Below are 25,303 nucleotides of genomic sequence, written 5' to 3' on the forward strand. Positions count from 1 at the left end.
CAGGGCCCAGGAACCAAAAGATACACTATCAATGACCACTGTGAACCACAGTATCAGGAAGGGCCAATGTTTATACTAAGCATGTTTTATTTCTTTATGGCTATTTGTGTTAATCATCTATTACTCCAACTATAGAAAATAATTTTTTTCTAATTAGTTGTGTAATTAAAAATACCATCAGAAACTGAAATCCTTAATGAACTTTCATGTTTTAATCATGTTTCCATTCTTCTGTTCTCTTGTGCATATATTACTTGCAAGGAGTAGTTGTGTCTTTCTTTGATCTTACTTAAAAAAATAAAATTTAATGTCAATATGCAAACAGAATATATAGAGATATTTCCATGAAGAAAAGGACCACAAAACCCCAAAAATAAAATGTTCATGAGAAAATTACAGTATAATACATTGTTCAGTTTTAACTTTACTTTCCACTGCAGCTCTGCTCATTAGTGAAGTAACACTCCAATTACAGACAGCGGAAACCCCTCCCCATCTGTTTGAAAGTGTCATGATAGGATCTCATACAAAGAACTGACTGATTCTGCAGTTATTTCAGTTACTCTGAAATCACTGTTGTATTCCAATGTATCAATCAAAAAAAGTGACAATGTGCATTTCTGCACAACAAGTCTGCAAAGCTGTCAGTCACTGATTGCCTGTTTAATTAGTGAAGCACCTCTCTCCTTAGTATGGAAACCTACTGCAGAGTAGTTAAATTGAGCATAGTGGACTTATTTAATATTAAAACTTCATGCTTATCATTCAGCTGAATATGTCAAATACTGGCTCTACTTGCCCTTTAACTTGATATTAACCAGTTTGTTGGCACACACGAAACTATATTTAATAAAAACAAAATTGTTAATGTTTTTGTATCTTTATTTGTCACACTATGTTAAATATAGAAACATATAGAGACTGAATAATCTTCAAACGAAATTTGGATTTAAAAAAAATCGGATGTAACTTGCACATACATATGGTAATATTTAAATACAAGCAGATATCCAGAAACATTTCATTTGAATCTGCGTATAAGTACGCTGTGGCTATAGGGTACTTGCCCTATGCAGACAGGCAAGGCAGACTGCAGGATATACATATGCATATGTGCAATATAAAGTCCCAAAAGAATGCATACAAGAAAAACCAAACTTTATAAAATTAATTTACTAATAATACTACAATCATTCATAAAAATATATGTAAAAAAAACATTTTTTACATGAAATACATAAATCAGGATGTTCTTAATGTATACTGTACATAAAATGCATTTTTTTAGTTTCTCTTACTTACAAACACATGTTCTGCATCTCATGCATATGTGTCAGTCATCACTATCAGTCTGAAATTACACCTGCCCTGTAGCTGGTGCAAGTGGAAGGGCTAAGAGATGCCCTGAACTTGTATTGGACAAATGTGTGTGTGCTTGACCTCAGCATGCAGTTACATTAGATATGGCTGTATTGAGCATTTTGTTCCCTACACTCTATGGCAATGATCGGCAACGGGCAGCACTAGGAAGCCCTCCAAACCTTCCCATCCCGCACCAGCACCTGCTTTATTGTCAGGTTTGTATGTTACTGCTTTAACATTTGTTTAAAATGATTGCTGATATATTACAGATAGGTGTCTCTCCCATCTATTAAATGTATTGTTTAACTTATTACTGAGATTAAGGGTAATGAGCTACTCTTTTGAAGGTTACAGGTTGTCCATGTGGCCCCTGAAGTGTATCATGTGTTTTCATGGAATAATTCTCTAAAATGTGTTTTTTAATCTGGTGTATGTTATTCATTTCTATGGTGAATAATTATAACCAATACACACCTGCATTTTTATTACCTATTATACAAGCTCCTGGCACTAGTTACATATTCTGTATATGAGGAGGCTGTGAACAATTCAGCACAGTTTTTCTTCTGATCATGTCAAATCATATGCATCATTTCTTACCACTAGGATTCACAAGGGACCATATTTCAAGGGCAGAGCTTGCCACAAAGAGAATAAACACAGCTCTTAGCTCTTAATGCTGCCATCCAAATATTTTCAATAATTATATGTCAGTTAATGTGTGCGAACCATTATTAAGATGTAAGCAACATCAAAACCTTTCTTGTTGAAATTTTTTGTTTGCTGATCAAATTGTTCTCAAAATGTAATTTACGTTCATTATTATCCTTTTATCGAGAAAACACCTGGTGGTGTGGCTAAAGTAATTAAGTGGCAGGCTTTCTGCTCAGCACTCAGTCATCAGGACCAATTTGAGATAACACAGGCACAATGGGAGCAAACACACTGTATTTCTTTGCTCTATCAAGAGAACCTACCACTAAAAAGCTTCACTGCAACTGTTTTTACAAGATAATCAGAGGTCTGTCAGTAAGTTCACTGAATGAATCATACAATGATTTAATACACACATTTACATACCTTGATATGTTTAAATGGATTACAATTTTTGTTGTACAGAGTCAACGCAATACTAAAATGCAAATTTAGGGTATCTGTAGGAAGTCTATTCAAGCAGTGTTGCACTCTGTTTTAAATAAAATGTTTCCTTGATGAAACCCTTGACCATGTGCTCCCTGTATAAGTAACATAACTAACATTTTTATACCTTTAGTTTATACCATGCTTGCAGTTTGTATAGCTGTCATTATAGTGCTTATATGTAATATTCTGCAACCAAAACAGCAATGCATATTATCAGTTGTAACACCAATACAAAACTTACTATTACATAGCCTGGGTAAAAGCAACTCAATGTAAGCATAGGTCCAATCTAACTTGTGATTGTGATCATGCTATATTTAGGCCTGCATGTTATCTACTATACTTCTCACAACTGTAAATCTTTCAGACATTTTCTGCACATTTTCTTATTAGATACTTAGATTTAAATGTCCACACTTAAATGAGGATAATGTTTTTTGGCTCAAACTGTGAAAACTACATAAAGGATAACTAAACTAAAAAAAATATTGCATGTTCTTTGTGCATTTCATCCCAGAGTCATGCTGCACGTCACAGGGGAGATCGTCAGTATACATTGGACATCAGCATTGTATACTGGTTATGAGGGATTTCTATGCATTTTGTATTGGTCATAAGATGCGACTCTGGTCAGGACCTATATTTGTAAGTCAAGTAGCCCTCTCTGTGCAGAAAATCTTTAGTCTGTGTTTTTGTGTGGGAGATTTTCTGTGTGCTTAGTATTCTCTTCTGGTATGCTTGGTGCAGCTGCGTGTTTCTCTCCACAGGCAGGTGACACTAATTATTGCAATCCCTGACCTCTATAAACCCAGGCTTAACAGTAATGCTTTGACATCTCTATGTTCCAGCTTCACAACAGTCTGCCTATATTCTTGGTTCCTGCATACTGACCCTGGCTTGGACATATCTATGCTGCTCTCTGCTCCTTAACATCAACTTCTGATCCTGACCTTGTTTGTCTGTTACCTGTCACCTATCTTTTATATCTGGACTTGGCATGCCTTACCATCTGCTGCTCCATCCTGGAGGCCTACCCTTGACAGCCCACTGGCCTGCATCAGGGCTTCTCTATTGTTGGCTCCTCATGTTCCAGCAAATGGCAGGGCTGCAGAACCTGGAGGCTCCACCAGCAGGGGACACTACATTGAGGGCACTGCCTTTTCCCCAAGCACATAGTCCTGACTGTTATTGTTCACAAAGATTACACATTGCACATACTTCTGTCTTTTTTCCCCATAAATGTAATTGGCTGTGTAAAACCACCCTCACAACTTCTGACCATACTCATTTTGTGCCTCCTTGAATGTTCAAAGCTTGATGTTTGTCCAGTAGGTCAGCTCACCCTTATACTGCTCCCTGGGCCTCACTTTGTCTAAAATTGACTGCGATTATAAAAGTATACTTAAACTTGTACATCATAGAATAAAATTTGAAAGTGTACAATAAAGAATAAAATAATACATTATATTACTGTAAAATCAATAAAATTATTTACAGCAAGATGTAAAATTACATAAAAAATATCTCAGTTATCTAAAGTAAATGTTTGGGGTATTTTAGCTAGAACTTTACAAGATCCTGTTGTATATTTTAAGTACAGTTTAAATTCTCTTAGCTAGTTCTCTCTTATTGGGTCTTACCTCTTGCACTAGGTGCCATGTGAGACCATGGTTAGTTGAGTACTCCAACTTCACTTGATTGTCCATGTGTGGAGTGAACCGCTCACCACATCCCATGACTAAATTAAACTGTATCATATAAGATGCTCCAATCTGCATAGACTGGGTCTCCACATAACGTGTGCTGGTGGCTTGTTTTGAGTCTCCGGTAAAACTGTTAACAAGAATAAAATTAAACTCCATTTGTGAAAACAACGCTATCAACAAAACACAACTTTATCAGACACTACTTAAATTGGACGCTGATATTATTGCATTGCAAAGTTTCCAATTTGACTGTTCCCTGCATAGGTTGCTACTTTAATATTGCATTTATTCAGTGTTAACTATAAAGTTACATCTTTCAGTTTATCTGGCCACATCAAATTGACTGCTGGACGATGTGATGTGCTCTACATAAAATGACATATAATAAATTAATGAAAACATTAGGTATATGTAATGTGCCGTTTTGTGATAAAACATACCTATGGGTGAGCAAAAGCCCCTGTTGGTAGGAATGACATGCAATTATATGGCGCCTTGAAAGGCGCCTAGATGCAAACATAAAATTTGTGTGGGACAAGATACTTCAATGAGATTCAAGAGGAGTGAGTTCAATCGGTAGTAGGTGGCTATATAGCCTCTTTCTCCCCAATAGGACTGCTTTATGTATAGGTGCTCATAATGAGCTGACAAGCAGCAATCATCCCAAAGTTTCAGTGGAATAGCTTTTGCACCATTCAAACTTATTTGATGCAGCTAATATGTATATGCACACAATTAATTATGTAACAATAACATTTAAACACACAAAAGTGACAGACATTAAGACAATATTGATGTCCCCTCACTGTCAATATTAATTTAATATATAAATGTGGCTAGACCAAGCAGAGATTTAGGAGACAATTTGAAAGTTTAAAATTAATATAGGGATTTGTCCTAAATTTGCAGTAGGCCACGTGAAATCTATTTTTAGTATTCAAACATAACTCTTGCCTTTTCAAATTAGAACAAGGCCAGGCTTATTCAACATTGAAGCTTGTAAGGGAAGTTGCTATCCAGTGTCTCTATAACTTTGAAAATTCAAATTTATTAATACCTAAGTGAATCATAATATAACCTCTATGTCTTTTTTAAACAAGCACCATCTTACAGTTTGGAAGTAACGCCTGTTTCAAGAACAGTTGATAATCATTCCAATTGCAGTGACAATGATGCACTTAAAGATGACACGATGCACAGTGATTTATAGAACAGCTGTGTTTGTTATTCTAATGAAAAAGCAATTGACGAGGTTCCCTAGTGAGGTTTTTTTTTCATGCACATAAATCTATTATCTACCTAAAAGCTAGGGGTAAAGAAATGAGAAGCCAATGGACATTCAGTTGAAGAGAGTATATAAGAATAAAGCTACTAGCAATTTGCTAGAGACCTAGAGTGACCTTGGAACAATCCCGAGAGTATAGCAAGGTCAAACATGGATATTATTTCAACCTTCCAAAGACGCTGAGGAAAGGCGAACACTATATAATGGAAAGAATCATATACATATAGATGTGGTTTTACGTTTATTTGAAAATCACTGGGGTTAAGCAAATCTCCTTTTAAAAGGAAAACATACAAAGAAAGTAAGATAATGAAAAAAAGCACATTAACATGAAGAGGTTTATGATTTTGATTCTTTGATTAAGGAAATGCAAGCAGTGTGAGATGAGCCATGTTGATTCACTTTAATGAGCTGTGAGAACTTCCCCTGTCCTTGTTAAAGTGGATAATGCTGCTTCCATAGCCTCATTATCACTGCTAGAGCATATTCTGTGCAGCATGCACAGCCGACCCCCTTCAGATAGAATGATGATCACAAAGTGGAATCAGATTGCCGTAATATGCTGGGCGATAAAACTTCTCTGCTGCTGCTCTAGATGCCCATGGGGATATGACTATTATTTTGGTTTCCTAAGGTGTGCTGCAGTAGCTCTGATTGTGCTCCCTAAAGTCAAGTTGCATGACAATTAAATATGTGAATGGCCTTGAATGTTTATTATATAAAAGTTTATGACTAACTAACCCATAATTCATAGCAGTAATGAGAAGTTTGGAACACGCATCTCCATATGTTTTTATTATAAAGAGCTTGTTCTAGAGTTTACATTTTTATAGTCATGGCACACTAACTAGATGTCTACTTATTATAAGCCAGTTGGTGACGATGGATATATATATATTATACACCCTACTAACCAAATGTCATCCACATGAAAAGAACATAGTAACCTTTAGGATCAGTGAAAAGACAAATCAGTGCTTGGAACAAAATCTTTATAAAAACTGCATACACTGGGAGGCATTGCTTTAAAAACAGATTATTTTGAAAATCAGGGCTGTTTATCTGTTTTCCCTTCCATGTCAATCCAATAAATACACATCATGGTTGAGGAGTTTGCCATGCCAGTAGCTGATTATGTCTTTCAATCAGACATGTAACTTGCCAAACATGCCGCAACAACCATATCTCTCTCAAAATCACTGAGTCAAATTAGCCAAAATAATGGGGAACTGAGACTGCCAAGCATTTTCATAGAGTGTTCTAAAGCATGAGGGTTGTTGCTTTATTAGCTCAGGAACAATAAATATGGTTTCAAACACTGTCTCATTTATGCAATTGTTTGCTTTTAACAGTTCTAATGGCCTCACAAGGGTAACTGCTGTCTACAAGTTAGGCATATGGCTTTGAATAGCGTTTTGTATTTATGCTATTAAGCTGGTGGCTGTGGATGTATGGTTGACTGAAAAGACATATACTGTAAGAGTCTGCACCTTGCACTTTAATGTATTTTGTGAAGAGTATCTACCCGGTAGTTGGTGAAAGCAGCAGAACTCCATATAACAAGAATAAGCTAAGTCACTACAGCATCTGAAATAAAAATCTTACCACAGAGTCCAGTCATGTCCACAATATGGCTGGACATTCCCCAAGTAAAAACCAAGAGACTGAGTGACATCCACTAGATTGGTGAAGTCGAGGCTGATGCTGTTGAAGAGCACAGATGTCATGATAATCTCATCAATGGCCCACACATCTTCCCCCTGTCCAGAATGGTATGGCTGCCACCATCTAAACTGAATTCCAAAGTGCTTGGCTTCCTCCGGTAGCTCCACTGATATTATTCTGAAACACAAAACAATATATTAAGACAATATTAAACCACTGCATGTTACCCACAATTATTAAAAGGACTCTAGATCCAAAAAGTGTCTGTGCCTAGGTATGCCTGAGGTATATGCTAGAAATAGATGTATGCTATCCCTCTCTGCAGGCTGTGAATAAAATTGGAGAGTTGTATGCGACTCTTCTTTGCTGTCTCTCTGTGACTTCCTCGACCATTCAAGGTCTGGCCAAAGCCTCGTTAATATCACACCACATCCCAATATTGTCACACATATTCCTTGCCATTAGGCCATGCCCCCAACCTACTGTATTGTGAGAGGATAATCAAATCTCTGTTTGACAGGAGAGCTCTGAGACAAGACAAAAAGATTATCGGGAAGAGAAAACAAAACAGACTTACTAGCACCATCATTTAAACTATGTAGTCTTATACCTAGACTACTTTCATACTGTCATTCCTTAATAGTTTTATTAGACTAATACACAGGGAAATAAAACATATAAGGTTAGAGTTCTTTTACATGAATATATAATCAAAAATACATAAGCATTCCAATACAGATAGGCCACCAGTGGCCTCCTCTCTTCAATCCCTTAAATTCTGCTTATCCCTTTGGGACTCATGTCGGGTCAAATATAAATTGTCCTCCCCTATCTCACCTCTGACTCCTCTCTGGGGCAACCCACACTTTCCTCCTGGCAATTCCACGCAGCAATTTAAACATTGGATAAAGGCGGGAATACGAGCTTCACCATAGTTTTGAACCGTTTCGTCCGCTTTTTTTTGAGTACTTCCAGGTCCGACACTTCGCTATGTCTTTGCCCCCCCGGGAGGCTCTCCGGGCTCTGACCTCCTTTGAATATATGTGTCTACATTCACCTCTCACTAAAGGGATGATCTCCCAGATATACAACTGGCTCATAGACTACACTTTCGATGCTCCACGCCGACATGAGCGGGAATGGGAGAGGGACCTGGGTCCTCCTCCGGACGACTGATGCTGGGAGGAGGTCAGGGAGGGGATTGCCAAGAGTTCGATCTCTACACTAATTAAGGAAACAGCCTATAAAGTGTACTATAGGTGGTACTATACTCCTGATAGGCTATCTCGAATGTTTCCTACAACCACTCCGAGCTGCTGGTGGGAATGTGGCCAGAGAAGTACGATGCTACATATATGGTGGACCTGCCCTCGCATAGTTCCTTTCTGGAACATGGTTCTCACACTCATAAACTTTGTGTCAGAACAACAGATAAGTTTGGACCCCTGGTCATTCCTTCTCTCTCGCCCTATACCTGATGAGAGCGGGCCTTCAAATAAGCTTATATCCCATATCTTGGCAGCTGCTAAATCCTTAATAGCAAAGCACTGGAAAGACCCTAGGGCTCCCTCTATGCAGGAGTTATGGTCTTACATAAGACATGTCGCAAGCATGGAGAGTATAACGTGCTACCTTAATGATAAATCACATAATTTCGATAGGGTGTGGGCCCCGTGGTATTTACTAGAAAGCCGTAGCTGCCTATCCAATATGGCTCCCCCTCTTGCAGACGGAATGTAGCTCTTGGGCCGCCTCCGGACCCCCCAGGCTGGATATGGTGTGCTGCTGGTGAGAAATGTTTGTATACCAGTTTTCTTTTTGGTAGTCTATATAAGTGTGTGGTTTAGCTTTCTCTAGCAATGTTCCGAGTTTGTTTGCTTATTTATTTATTAGCTATATTGTTAACATAATTTGTGCCTTCCTACCCCCCCTCACTCTTTCTTTCTCTCTCCCCCTCCCCACCCATATAAAAATATAAAACATAGAGGAGACATTTTGAATGTTAATACTTTCATGTCATTGGTGTTGATTGTATCTTTTTCTGTTGTTTCCTCTTTAAATAAAGAGTTTAAAAAAAAAATTAAAAATACATAAGCATTTATACAGATGTTTCTTTAATAATAGCAGCTTTGTTTTTATTTACAGGAAGAATAAAGCACTTCACAACAAGCAGGAAGTATGAACTATCAACATGTTGTGCAGTCATATTCCGACCTACTAACAGGCTGCAATGGACTAAGTGAGTGGCCAAATTAAATGATAATCCTGCTCAGGATGACCAGCTGGATCAGCCTGTGTGAGGCCAGTTTAACTCAATAGTCTTGGAATAAGATTGGTTATACAAATATTATCATTCACTTTTAGTCATCATTGAAAACTGATAATTATATATTTACCTTAATCATAAGTAAACAATAAATGAAAACATGGATGAATCAATACACATATTTGTTTTAGCAATGCTTGGGTAATACCACTGAGAAGTTTCTGGCACAATATTTTATGGTTTCCTTTAGGTGAGTTTTGCTGTCCATTTCTAAATATGTATATATTTAAAAAGGTTACTCTTAATGTTTTAATTAGAGATGCTCAGGCTTGGTTCCCCGAGAACCGAACACACTCGAGCTTAGCATATCCGAGTACCGAGCCAGAATTGAAAATGAGGCAAAACGTCATTGTTACGTCGTCGGATCTCGGGAGTTTTGAAATCTATAAGTACCAACCTCCACGGCAATCTAGCGCCATTTCACAGAGGGACACAGAACGGGTAGCACAGTCTGCAGAGCAGTTGGGCAGCAACATAGATAGAATAGAAAGAGGAGGGGGTAGCAGTGTTCAACAAAGTCTACAGTGACATTCAGGAGAGCTCCATTGCTCCATTGCTAATTGTCATTGCTGAAATACAAATCTTAGGGCTGGCAGGCTTGGTGTAATTCTGCAGTCACATTCTACTATGTTATATAGGTAACACACAAAGAGGAGAGCTCCATTGCTAATTCTCATTGCTGAAATACAAATACTAGGGCTGGCAGGCTTGGTGTAATTCTGCAGTCATATTCTACTGTGTTATATAGGTAACACACAAAGAGGAGAGCTCCATTGCTAATTGTCATTGCTGAAATACAAAAACTAGTCCTGGCAGACTTTTCTTTGGAATTTGCAGTCAAAGTGTACAGTGTTTTCAAAATGGATTCACAGCAGTACAAAGAAGAGCAGGAGCACCAAGCAGCTGCTGGCACCAGTCATGATGATAGCAATCCCTCTACATCATCTGGTAAAGCCTATGTAAAAGTGTATAGTGTTTTTAAGTCAGGGAAACAAAAATGTAAATAACACCTTTTACCTTGGTCAAGAAAAAAAGACCTGTAATCCAGGCAAAGTTATCTGCAGAAAAAAATAAAATTGCCAACATGCCATTCTACACACATTTCTGCAGATGTGTGCCTGAACAGCCCAAGTGTAGCCGGTAATACACAAAGTGAGGATGCCACTTTGGAATTGCAACAGGATGTGGGGGATATTTGTGTAGCCGACGAGGGCTCTAATGAGGATGTTGATGAGGATGATGTTGTTTGTGTAAGTCCTGCACCGGTGGAAACAGTTCTGGCATGTGATAAGAAGAAGGCCATTGTCATGCCTGGACATAAAATAAAAAAATCAACTTCTTATGTGTGGAATTATTTTACCCAAATCCTGACAACAGTTGTCTAGCCATTTGTAGCATTTGTAAAGCCACAGTAATGTAAGCATGGATGTCTAAATAGACGTCTATATGTATTACCTTCCACTTTGCTGCTGTTTCATCAAGTGTTTGTAATCGGCACTTTACATCAAAGGTACCTAACTAGATTATAATTTTGTGGGAATTGGGGCTGATTCGAAGCTCACTGATGAACTCGCTTTCTGCTGGGAATTACAGTGGCTCTTTTTAGTGCATTGTCTGGCATCCTGGATTGGTGTGGGTCTGATAAAAGCACGTATCCTGGGGGGTCAGCGCTCGTTGTCATGTAATAGCTGTAGAATTACCTCAGTTATACAAGAAACAGGTGGAGAAATCAAATGAACCATAACTGGTTTCATGATCCAAGGACAATTCCATCTTGCACCACTCTTCTTTTCTGCCACTGCTGTGTGCCAATGTGTCCTAGATGTGCTAGGAACTGCCTTGTGTTTGAGTCATTGCTCTGTCGCTTACCATCCAGCCAGGTCGCTGCAGTATTTGTCCAAAAGTGTATGAAAATAATATTGTGACTTGTGAGGTGGTCAAAACTGACTGCAAATGACTTGAAATTAGTGTTACTGAGGTTGATAATTATGACAGAACAAAAAAATAGCAAAATTATGTGATTTTAGCATTTTTTAGCAATTTTTCTAAAAAATCCACATCCAAAACCAAAACCAAAATCAAAATACACGAGGGCGGTTTTGCCAAAACCAAAACACGAAGCTAATTCAGATCCAAAACCAAAACCAGTTCACGGTGGTCAGTGAACATCTCTAGTTTTAATATTCAAGAACAACCTATCAGATACACTGTAAATGGGAGATGGCATATTTATACTTTGCAATTTATATAACTCAGATGTGCTTTTAAGATGACCTTAAATGAATAAACAACTTTTTCTATTATTAAGCAATTGAGTGCTGGTGGAATCATTTTTTGGTTGTTTGTACTGGTTTTGCTTTCTATATGGTAACTAGATTATAACTATATAGTAAAACGTTCACTCAGTAAAATGGATTAAGTTCTTTGTCTGGCGCTATTCGTCATCTGTGTGGTATCTTGATGTCTTGTAGATTGTTTTCTATGATGATATAGAGAAGAAGGTCTGTACGGTTGTTGTAGGGGAAAGCTGGGTTTTAGATAAGTCCCTTAATACACATTATTTTTCTTCGCTTGTCTTTTCTTCTCCAGATCCTTACATCAATCTAACATTTACCTATACACGCACTTGGTTAACAATTTTGATCTCATCTCAACCTATCTGATTCTTGTTCTGCTATATACCTATATTAAAAATGATCTGTGCTCAGGTTTGTAATACTAGGGGAAAAAAGGGGTTGGGAGCAATAGAGTAGCTGATTAAACAGGCATCATCTCCCAATAAATCCTAAAACACAATAAGTCAAGCTCTACAATAAATCTTCTGTGTACTATTGTATTTAACTATACACAAGGTGAAGGTGAAGGAATATGCTTCTACTAGAACAATCATGTCTATTTAAAACCTATCCCTCTATCCTATTTTAATTTTGATTCTACTTCTTCACTCTACCACTGTTTCTCTCTTTCCAATTCCTTGTCCTTCTTAGTATACCTATCCTATAAAAGGTATATTTGCATGGTACTTAATGTGGATACATTTCGCAGCAGCCCTTTTGTTTATGTCTCTTCTTGTGACTCATCTAAATCCCAGCTTTACTCTACAACCAAACCATGCTCTATATCGCCACATATATTCATTTACGGGACATCAAATCTCCATCGTGGCGAATAGCCATGTATCCATTTTTTGTCTAGTCCATTTTGTCCATGTTGACTAGGTGGATGACACCAAGACACTAGTGCACACGCACCACTCCCTACTACTCTTTATCCGATATATAATTGTGAAATGTAGAAAATATTTATTCGTTATACAGGGTGGTCCATAAGTGTGGAAGCACCCTTTTAGAATGGAAATGAGTAAGGAAATATTAATCCAGTGTCTACACATATGATCTGGGTGTGGTGAAAATCTTTTTAGGGTATGTGGCCACCAGACCCAAATCATATGGGTAGACTCTGGATTTATATTTCCTTACTCATTTGTGTTTTAAAATGGTATTTCCACACTTATGGATCACCCTGTATATTATGCCTATGTGTTTTTATACTATTGGTAATAAAGAATATAAAACAGTTTGGGCAGCTTACGTTTGTGTTTTTGCACAATATACTGAGAAATTCTTCTTCTGTAACAGAAATAACTGAATAAAATATGTCTACTCATGAGAGATACTTAGCTTGGTAACATGTTGGTTTGCTACCATTGTCATGGTAAATTGACATGACTCTACTTTATTGGAGCATATATAAATAATCTGCAGGAATAGTTCTTTGTACAAAATAATTTAACATATGCCTATATATTTTATTGTATACCTTTAGGAAAATCAAGTGGCAAAAAATTTGCTAGGTTAGGAGCACTGACACGTTGTCATATGACTGCTCAGGGGAAAGTAATTCATGGTTATAACTAGAAAGGCCAAGTTCCTTAGTGTAGGTATTTCTTCAAAATGTAATGGTCTATTTGTTTCATTCCAACTTTCACTCAAGAGACCAGCTGCTACTGACCAATACTAATATTCTCTCTGGATGGCTATTACTGGCGGTGGGGAATTATGCAGCAGCTCTTACTTCTTGGTTTTGGAGGTAAGTGGAGTGACTTATAACAATGTTCTCTGGGAACATGAAAACATGTGAAATAATAACTGTAAACCACTAACCAAGTTTAAGGAACATTTATTTATAAAAGTTACACAAGTATGCACAGGGATACTGCCATAATAACTTGCCAGATAAATTTATCACACAAATATCACAACTGCATAAAAAGTATTTAAGAGAAATAAAAAATAAACAAACCCAGTACAGTAACCATAAACCTGAAGTTCACTCCAGGAAGTACCAACGGTCACGTGGAAGAGATCGTATACTCAGGGAAAGAGATATCAGGTAGAGAGGAGTACCTATCTAAATCTTGAGAGATGGAATGGACTGGGGGCTCAGTTATCCAAACTTCCCAATCTGTGGACAGATTGATAAATGTCATATTTTATAGAGATAGAGCTTGATTAAAACTGCAATAGTAAAAGGCTTTAGTGCATTCCTCCCCTGCCTCCAGACTGAGATCCAGGGGCTGCTATATGATGCAATACAGAAACAGCAAATCAAATAAATGAACCCCCTTTAAATGGCAGTAGAGCACGAGGACCAATCACAAGCCACAACCTGCCCTTCAGCCTGAAGCTGTAATAGGAATGGATTCAGAGCCCCGGGGGCTGTTTTGTGCAGCTGTTTTCCTAGGGTTTGGGGGAGGGGGGCAGCTATCACTTTTTATTACATGGTAGTTCTGCTCTAATGAGGAAAAGCAAAATCCAACACTGGAAGTTTCCATTTAATAGGAATTGCATTTTTTCTTTAAAAAAGTGGAATATATTACCCACACTTGAAGGTTTGCCACTAAACCTAAAAGCTGTACTTTTATGAAATCTTTATCTAATATTATATTTCCTGCTTCTTAAAGTGTATTTGAAATATATTACTCATAGTTAGTCTGATATGAGACACTACTATCTTCTTATTTCTTTGCTGAGAAGTTAACTAAAAAACAGGTTAAAAAAAAAGCTTTGACCCTTGTAAATCTACAACTTCATTTAAAAACTACAATAAACAATCTTCTCTACTCTAAAATCTCAACACTAAACACAATAAATGACAAAGAAATACATTATACAATGTGATACATGTCTTACAACAACAACCATACTATAGTATGCTTCCCAATAACTGCATGTCTCTACTCTCTGTTTGTATGTACAGGTAAAGAACTTTAGATGGAACACATTTATTTGCATTATTCTTCAAACTTAATCTTGTAAAAAAAAAATTATGGATTCCTGTAAGGTTGAAACATTTGCTTTCATTGTATGGAAATTAGAGCCAAATCCATTCCTAAGGGTGCAGCAGAGTGCACAAGGTCATTTGATTTGCTGTGGCAGCTATGACAACAAACATGCACTTGACAAACGGCAAAGAATATTAAGAATAATATCTAATCTCCTACAGCAATTACTGTATATAGGAGTAGAACAAACATACCACACAGTGGAAGCAATGTCACCTGCTTTAATAATCACTAAATCACTCATTGGTTTGTTTTTGCCCAAACCCGGTCGCAGGTAACAAGTAAAACATTTGTCATATTATGACAAGCAATTAAGGTCCTCCCGCTGGAAAGCTTTCATTATAGAAAAATGTTTTCAGTGAAACTCACCTAGATATAAGGCAAAGCAATAGTGCACCACAATAAACTGCTATTTAATATGCCACTATACAGCAGATATAATCAAGTAAATAATATACCACTGCAGTTTTTATTCTTCTTCCATAATAATGTGTTAAAAATACAATGAACCCTTCTCACAGAGGTCATCTGCATTTGACTCAATCGTTATTATCGTCATCTAGGCAGTATTGGGTCTACAATTTTTCTGAAACTGAAAATAGGGATACTACTTTTTTTTATAAAGTTTGCTCAGTATATAAAAGATACCTGCCATTTTGGATGTCCAATACAGCAAAACTATCTTTAATCTTGTACCTGTGAATCATTAAATCCTTGACAAGAAAAAACAATTGTTTGGGAATCTGGGTCAACAGGCAGCTTTGCAACACCAGTCTATTGCCACACTCCAAAACTGTCCTAAACTATTTTACTGCCTGTTGCAGCCTCACACACATATCCTATTCCTTATCCATGATGGAAACAGGAATAATCGGACATATAGGGCCTGATTCATCCTGGAATGCAATGTGAACATGTACTTCAGAGATACCCAGAGCTCGAATGTGTACGCTCCACCTCGGCATGCCCTAACTGTACACTACCCACGTAGGTAGTCTGAATTGTCATTTGCATTCGGTCTTGAATTGGATGCAATTGTTTTCACTGGAGTAAAGTCTGTTTCTGAGCACGTGCAGCGAAATTCGGCACGCAACAGATCTTACATTCCGAAGATAAATCAGACCCATAACGTCAGTCAACTTACCATTCCGCAACAACTAAAATAGCTTTTCTATATACCCCAAAACTGTATTACTACATCTTGCACCATAATGACACCTGTATTACTAGAGCAGCACCATTGCATAGTGACAGTTTCTAATTCTATACCATAAAAAATACAGTGAATAAAAACGGATGTACAGTAATTGCCTTTATATTGTATGCCTTCTGTATAACTCCCATCTCTTTTAAGCAGTTTTTCTATATTTATCAATATTGCAATTGGGAACAAGATACAGTATGGTAAGGCCCAGATATTCAATAATAACTTGCGGGTGTGATTCATCAGTGGGTAAAATCCCCCCTAGCAATTAGATTAAAATGCTTGATTTATGAGTCATCTCTGACTGCTTAATGAATACAGATTACACTAGTACTGTTATCTGTCTCTCACACACACTTCTTACTCCATTAATATATGGGCTGGATTATTCCTAGTCCTTCTCAGGACTTGGGATCAAGTGTGTAAAGCATTCTCAATACAGCATTTAAAGCAAATATCTTCTACTACTCATTGGCATTTAACAATATACATAGAAACCAGTCCTAAATCATATAGCAGTCTTCATTGTGTTGTATTTGCAATATGCCAACAGAGTAATAAGATAAGAAAGATCTCATTTAGAATGTAGTGCACACTTTGTGACAACATAGTGTTTTAAAAATGTCACAATAGTGTAAATATATGGTTAGAATATTTATTTTATTATAATGTATTTTATTAAAATAAATTCTGCCAGACTGTCTAATTTTAAAATATTACAATAATTTTGTTTCAGGCTAAGAATTCCTCAAATGCATCAATCAAAATGAAAATATATAATTGTGTTGTCATCTGTCTCATACATTATTGCCATTCGCATCAAAAATACATGGTTTATTATATTTAAAAAAAAATAAAAAAATGTCCCAGCCACTTATTATCTAAGCAATGTTAACAGAACACTTAAGTTAAATAGATATTCTTTAATTATTACTATGATCTCCACAAATGACTGTGTGGCTGTAAGCTTATAGTATTAAATGTCAGACTTCCAATCTAGGAATTTCATCACACTGATGGCAGATTTATGAATGAGGCCACAGTACTTTGTAATACCAAACACAACCTACAAACAGACGTGTGTGATCTGAATGATGCATAATGCATGTCTCACTCCTTTTCATTATGTGAAATATATGGATCCTCAGCCGAAAGCAGTGCATAATGAATCCCCTTAGTACTCTACGATATGGGACATAAATCCCAAGCAGACTCATCAGTACTTTAAAAGTACATTGAAAGGATTGCTTGACTTATTGTGGTTTGTGGTCTAGATTACTGAGCAGGTGCATCCCTGACCTATACGAGACAAATCTACCTATTCATATTCCAAGAACAAAAAGAACATGCAATCAACATATTTTCAGTAAGATCTAAAGAATATTTAAAGCCTTACATGGAATTATTGTAGCACTGGCTTTAGATAATATATCTAATGTAATGTTTATATCAAGTTTGTTTTTGCACATTTTTATCTGCCCGTTGTGCCACTAGCCTGCGGAGTATAGCTATAAGTAATAATAATACAGGAGAAATAATAGTAATAATAATATTGTAATAACTGCATCTTCCACTTTTTCCAAACAAACAGAATTAGAATACCATTGCAACAGTATGCAATAAAAATGCCACATGTTCTTTCAAAGGTTTTCAGTACGCAATTTTACAGCTAGTTTATTATAAAGAGAATTCAAGAATACAAGAGTTAAATCAAATTGAGTTGAGAAATGATACCTGCAGGAACATGGCAATCTACAAAGCTATATATATTTCTACATTACAGGACTGTATGGCATGGGCAGTGACATTCCAAGACCCACCTAAACACATAAACCCTGAAGAAGTGCAGATATTTCCATTTGTTGAGGTAGCTCCTTATGACCAACTTCCCAAGTCCAATCTGTAGTTTACATATGTATTTGCTACTATCCAAGGAAACCAAATGATATGAGTTGCAACATCATTCAGATCAACAGATGAAACGATCATGTAATTGCTAGGACATGGAGAATCAAACCAATATGCACAACTACAAGCAGTGGAAAAAGGGATCAATATGGAAGGCAATTTGGAGGACTTCACTTATATTTGGGAAGTCTTCAAAAGCCTAACAACAAGGTTACCAATGTTGGAGAACAAGTGAGTGGAAAGTGAAGGGAAAATACATTGTAAACCCATTTAGGGGAGAAGAACAACTATTGGTGCCTTCTGGTCCCTGCGCAACCTTAGGAACGGAACCATTTCCCCGCTATCGATGAGTCTTTTGGAGTATTTTTTTACCTTCACAGCGATCATCAATTGGGGTGAGTCTGCAATTCTATTTAAACTTTTTCTGATATATGACCTAGCCTAAGGGATGGACTTTTGTACTTTGGCTTTGGATATATGTGTGTGCTTTACAACCAGCTTCACATTAGTTACTGATTAATGCTTTTAAGCAAGCAGGGCATTTTAATCACTAATTTTTTCACACACTGGATCTTATTGGCTTAATGTATATTTTGATCCGGACCAAGGTTGTCTTATATGATTTATGTTTTTTTTCCTATTGACATGATTACAAGTTTGCAATGAATATTGTATTTATTTCACCATTCATTACTTTCTCTGTGCCAGGGAACTACCAACTTTATTCAGAAGTTAGAAAGTGACCACTTGTGAAACCCACAGGTAAACTGAGAAGAGTACTACATTGGGCTTTTCCTAATGAAAATAACTAGCAATATCCTTTGGCAGTGGTCAATTTCTTCTAAGGGCTACTACAAGCATATACCACAACAACAGCAGGTCAGGATGTAACCATTTGCCATGCGTTCACTCATTCAAGCCTATACAGGTGATAATAGATTCATGTGAATACTGCGTATTCCAAATCATGCTCAAGATGCACAATTAATTTAGTGAATAAGGAGACTGTTAAAAGCACAGATAAGGGTTCTTAATAGTTGCATGTTCAACATACATTGATGGATCAACATTTTGACTCAAACACTGTTCAAACTCAACTGACCCCTTCGGAGGAACTGCACCTTTTATAAGCACACTAATAAATTTGACTAGATAAGGTACATATAAGGTTGCAGTTTAAAGAAACTGATGGAAGTTGCTCATGATTGATCAAGAATCATGAAAATGAAGAAGGGGCACTTTATGAATTTAGTGGGCCTGTGCGCAATAGTAGAGCTTGTGCTCCAAATTTGGAACGGTTGGCAAAACAAAACAAAGAAAAAGTTTTGCAGGTCTTATACAGAGCTATCTAAAAGGTGAGGTGACACAATTCAAGATCAATCCACCAATGGCACTGTTTAACCTAAGGTCAAATACATTTTGATTTATAGTCAATTGGGTCTAAAATGACCAAATAAGCTGTCAGAATCACAGACTCTACGAGCACCTTAGAAGGAGCTATAAATAATTTCCAACAAAGTATGGGAAGCCTATGCAACAAGCATTACTTGTTCTGTTATTGCCATCTCAGAAAGAAAATGGATGAAAAAAATGCTTTATTCTTTCAATAAAGCATTGTTCAATGGTAACTATTTTTTAAATATTTTGAAGACAGGCATGATGAGGTGGGTACCAAAAACCACAAAGAAGCGGGAGGAACCAGAGGACTGATGAATGTGGTTATTATGGGAAAACTTGGCCCAGGGGAAAAGATCATTCCAATTGTCTTGATTTTCTGAAGAAAAACATCATACGCCTCTCTCCCACTCTGTGTCTCCTTCAAACGTGCACTCAAAACTCACCTCTTTCTCAAAGCCTACCACCCATCCACTTAACCCCTATCTCCTCCGCTCATTCTCCCCTCTCTCCCATTGCCTCAACCGGCTCCTCTTGTGCCTGGTCTGTCAACCCTCCTTTAGGATGTAAGCTCAAATGAGCAGGGCCCTCTTCCCTCCTGTATCTCTACCCGTTATTCTGCTCCGTGTCTATTGCATCTGCCTGCCTGGAGTTTCTGAAGTATTGGTACTTTTTGTTTATTTTCTGTACTGTTATACCCTGTATAGTCTACTGTTTGTACTATGTGCGGTGCTGCGGAAACCTTGTGGTGCCTAACAAATAAATGATAATAATAATAATAATCATAAAAAACTCTCCAGGTCCTGATTCACCTATTCTATTTGGCCATTAGTTTGTGTATGATAGTCTGAGGAGAATTTTAATTCTATGCCCATACTTCTGCAAAAAGCTTTCCAAAAATGTGAAACGAATTAGATGCCACGGTTGGAAATAACTTGTTGAGCACAACCATGAAGTCTAAAAATCTCTTTTATGAAGATGAGTGCCAACTGAGAGGCGGAAGGTAAACTGACCAAAGGGTTAAAATGTGCCATCTTGGAGAAGCGGTCTATGACCACCCAAATAGTGTTGTAGCCCACACTGGGAGGAAGGTCTGTGATAAAATCCATTGATAACCTGGACCAGGCGTGATCAGAGATCGGAAGTGGATGGAAGAGATCAAGTGGAGAACTTATAGAATTTTTGTGTTGGGTGCAGATGATGCAAGCTGACACAAATTTGCGTACATTGAGATGGATGACTTGACTCCTGAATGGCCAGCAATTTTTGACGCATGAGCCCGACAGAGAATTTTGTGTCAAAGGTGGAATTCCACAAAAGAACAACCAGGGGGAGGTGTTCTATAAGAGGTCTTCATCGGGTCTACAATTCTGGCAGAATCGAGGATGGGTTGAGGCTGGGGGAAAGGAAGAGTATAGGAGTGATCAAAAGACCGCGATAAAGCATCAGCCTGGAAATTCTTGAAACTTGGTTGATAAGTGAGAATAAGGTTGAAACAACCAAAGAAGGATGCTTAACGACCTTGATGCGGAACACTTAACCTCTTGGAGAAATATAAGGTTTTTGTGATCAGTGGTCACAGGGTGGATGGCTTCCTCGAGGAGATGCCACCTCTCTTCTAAAGAAGCTTTAAGCACTAGTAGCTCCTTATCCCCGATACCACAATTTCTTTCACTTGGAGAGAAGTTTTTAGAGAAGAACCCGCAAGGCAGATGTTTTCTTGTGGAAGATTTATGAAAAAGAACAGCACCAATTCCAAAGGAAGAAGCGTCCACTTCTTTTAAGGATGGTTCATGCTGAATGGGTTGCGAAAGCACCGGGTATGGGAAACAAACCTTTTCTCAGGTATTGAAGGCAGTCATGGCTTCAGGAAGCCACACCTTGGGATTTGCAGACTTCTGAGTGAGAGCACGGATTGGTGCGGTAATAGAAGAAAAGTGCTTAATAAACTGTCGATATTAATTTGCAAATCCTAAGAACCTTTGGATGGCTTTTTGGTCTAGAGGTAAAGGCCAGTTAGTAATGACAGCAACCTTCTCAGGATCCACACATAACCTGGTCCCGAATACCAAATATCCCAAAAAGGGAACTTGGAATACTTCGAAAATGCATTTTACTAACTTACAAAAAAGTTGATGTTGGTGGAGGATGCAAAGGTAAATCTGGAGAAAAAATTTCAATATCGGCAATATATACTACCACAAATACATAAAGAAGATCTCTGAATATCTCATTAAACGACTGAAAGAAGGCTGGCGTGTTACACAACCTGAAGGGCATGACTAAGTACTCAAAATGTTAGATCTCATATTTCCAGGCGTTTATGTACTTGCATTACCTTCAATCTGACTTCCTGATTTTGGACTCGGTTACTCCTGACACTCCTCTTGGATTCTCCCTTGCTAAGCAGCCAGACGCGGCTTCCTGTGATGCAGGAGAGAAATTGTCCTTCCCTGTGCGGACGGAAGAGCATGGGGACGGCACCCGACAGTGTCCATCTGACAAAACTTATGAGCAGCTCTATGCTGCTAATTTTGCCCCACTTATCCACTTATGGAGACTATTAAGAGAGATCTCTAGAGGTGGAATGGTATGTATATCTCTTGGATAGGCCGCATAAATGCTGTCCCTCTGTTTTTCTGAAGATTCTCCAACCAAATATTTTTAGGTTTGTTTGGTTGGGTTCTCTTGCGGAGCTTGTTTAAACACCCTATAGATGGTGGCTTGGGTTTACCTAACCTACAGAAGTATTAATTAGCTGCTCACCTCACCCAGGCTGTCTTGACCCAAGTACATGCACACTTGCGAGTATGGGTGGATCTTGAAGCAGGCTTTCTTGGCCTGCATTCCCCAAATTCGCTATATTGGATGACATCTAAACATAGATCTCCACTTGCGCCGCTCCCCCCATTACAAGGTTGTATCTACAAATTGATAAACAATCCTAAATATATGATCCTGCCGTGGAACAGCCTGGCATATCCCCCCTTTGCACGGCTTTTGGGGACTGGATTAGGAACAATATAAAATGTATTTGTGATATTATTCACTATTCACATCTTCCCTGAGTTCTGTGCGCTCCAGGACAGCTCCAGAATTCCATCCCATAGGTTCTTCCAGTATCTCCAGTTCAAGCACTTACACTCCACCCTGACAATTTCCAGCAGTGCTAAACAGTACTCCCTATTTGAAAGCTTCTGCCTTGCCAGGTCTGATTTTAAAGGGTTCTTATCAAATTTTTATAGCTTATAAATATCCCATAATCAAAGTATGAAAGACCCACACAAACTCAAGCGGAAAATGGACATAGGGGAGATCTTGGATCCTAAGGAATTGGCAAATATAGCAGATAACAAGGCTAAGAACTCCATCAGTGTGCATATTAAGGAGAAAACAGACACAATATTCTTAGATGGTACATCACATGCAATTTTTCCGACATTGTCAGATGTCTGTTGGAGGAATTGTGAGTCTGAGGTCATCCTGGCCCACATATGGGGCCTGAGTAATTAAGGAGACCAAAGCATAAAAAAAGGAGTAATTTTGCACCTTGGCAAAACCATGTTGAATTACAGGGGGAGGTAAATTTAAAATGTGAGGACAGGTCCATTTTTTTCTGTTACACAGAGCGTATCTCACCCCTCTTCGGCTTTCTAAGTTTAGTGGGGGTCAGAGGGTGTTGTGTCCCAAGTGTAAGAGTGAAAAAGGAGATTTTTGGCATATGCTCTGGGAATGTCCGCTGGTTTCATCCTTTTGGGGAAAGGTGGAGGATTGTATTAAAAGACTGGAGGTGGGAGTGGTGGCCTTGACTCCAAAACTCTCTATATTCGGTTTGGGCTTAAACAAAAAAACCCGTAGACTTATTAGACTGCTTATCAACACGTTACTTATGTTGGCAAAGGTGGCGATAGCTAGAAAATGGATGGCACCTAAAGGCCCGACTTTGAGTAGCTGGATTGACCTTGTTAACGATACAGTCGGCCATGAAAGGTTCATGTACACCAGCAGGAAACTAGTGGATAAGTATGAAAGAATATGGTATAGGTGGAGGATATCCCCATATGTTACAGAAGGGTTGAGGGAGGTGGAGCTCTCCTAATGCAATGCTCGGGGCAGACATCCAGCCGCCTATTGTTGAGTCATTAACGTCAACGATTATATTCTGTATTATCAAAACTGTAATATTATTTCATTGCATCTTGAAATGGTGGGAGGTGTACATACCTTGGCTTGTATATCTGAATGTCAATGTTTTTTCTTTTGTGATACTATTATGTATGGTTACTTGATAATACCTGTAACACTGTGTGGGTTATAATTGGGGATTAAGCCCAATGTTATGGGCTTTTTTGTTGTTTAAAATGTTATAAAAAAAAAAAAAAAAAAAGGAAAATGCAATAAAATTTTACCTGATTTAAAAAAAAAATGTGAGGACAGGTGGATTGTTCAATATAACTGATCTGCTGTATGTACTCTGCAACCACTGCTATGTTTGTAATATGCTTTTCTAAAAAATTCAATAACACTTTTTTTGTAATTTTCAAGTGGATTAACTTTAACCGTGATTTAATTCCATTTTTAACGCTCCGTTTTTTTTCATGAAACGGTCCTCTCGCGCTCCAGTAGAAGGTCTAGTGAAAGTATAGGGTGGTTGAGAGCCCGCCGCGTTAAAAGCTATTCAATTGTTTTTTAATGTGGCGCGTTAAACAGGCCAGTATGCTCTTTTATCTCGCCTCTCTTTGGGGTGTGCTAAAAATAAAAAACCTAAGAAAACTATTTGAAATCAAGTAATAATGAAAAAAAAAAGATAAACTATGTTTATCACTAATGCATAACATGTAAAAATTGATTTTCTTGTGAAAAAATTATGAAAAAAACCCCCCCATAAAACAAAATAAAAATAAAAAACACTAGTTTAATAAATTTATGTATGTTTTTAGTACAAATATGTATGTACTAATGTGTTTTGACATGATATAGATGATTCTATAGTAAAAAATTGTGAAATAAAAAAATATGCTAAAAAAAGTACTGTAACTTATCAAATAGAATAGATCGCATTACACAACCAATGTATGAAAATGTATGCCAGTCCTTATATTGTGTTATACATGTTATACGTTAAACACTCCCCTTCACTCCCCTAAAAACTCGCAAACACCAATGATTAACATGCGGGGGCAGCGTTCCCTCTTTTTCAATTGAATTGCATGAGTTTTAACGCTGCGTTAACTAAAAACGGTCACTATAGCAGTTAAAAACCTGTGTGTTTTTTTTGGTTTTTTTTAACGCTGCGGGAAAAAAACAAACTTGTGGTCAATTGAATAATCCTCTTTAAGTTTCAATATAAATATAAAGCTATCAAGTACTTGTGTGCTACATGACAAAAACAGCCAGTATTTAACTTATGTGCAAAATAATAAACTAATTTCAACCACTTGCATTGTAACATGGATTGTCCAGGAGCAAACTTACTCCTTTTTTTTTGCTTTTCTCTCCTTAATGACTCAGGCCCATGGTGTTCATTTCCTATAATTAAGGTTTATTGGAATAAAGTACATACCCTTAATACATTCTGTCTCGTCTTCATCTTCCTTCCTGTTTGTCCTTTACTCACCTACCCAGAACTCTACCTGATGTCCCCATCACATACAAATCCAATTCCCTCACATTTGGAATGCGGCCAACTGTTATCTACAGCTCAGTTGAAGAAACCTGAGCTGTTCTATAGCAATGCTCTAATTAACACAATCAGACAGACCCAATCACTTGAATATATAATACTCCAATAAATCCTGTAGCATTTTGTCTTGGATTGACCATAATGAGGCCCTCTGACATAATAAAATATTTTGACCCCTCATTACAGTTTCTGAGCATTCGACTAGCACGCACTCGATCTTTGTTCCTTCCTCCCATCAAGATCATGTTCCTATACTACAAAAGTATCATCCATTGTTTTCCC

At 37.6% G+C, this 25,303-nt stretch overlaps 1 protein-coding gene across 4 annotated transcripts in view; it reads right to left on the bottom strand.

Moving 5' to 3' along the window:
- The window catches only part of RELN (reelin), a 447,264-nt gene that overhangs the window by 122,880 nt on the left and 299,081 nt on the right, over positions 1 to 25,303 (bottom strand). For all 4 annotated transcript variants that reach the window (XM_075208761.1, XM_075208759.1, XM_075208760.1 and 1 more), the window contains exons 20-21: positions 7,102 to 7,338; positions 4,146 to 4,338 (exon numbers count right to left, since the gene is read on the bottom strand). In XM_075208761.1, coding sequence (XP_075064862.1) covers positions 4,146 to 4,338; positions 7,102 to 7,338 — 430 coding nt within the window. The remainder of the gene's footprint in view (positions 1 to 4,145; positions 4,339 to 7,101; positions 7,339 to 25,303) is intronic.

Source organism: Mixophyes fleayi, chromosome 4 (assembly GCF_038048845.1).
Source record: "Mixophyes fleayi isolate aMixFle1 chromosome 4, aMixFle1.hap1, whole genome shotgun sequence".
NCBI lineage: Eukaryota > Metazoa > Chordata > Amphibia > Anura > Limnodynastidae > Mixophyes > Mixophyes fleayi.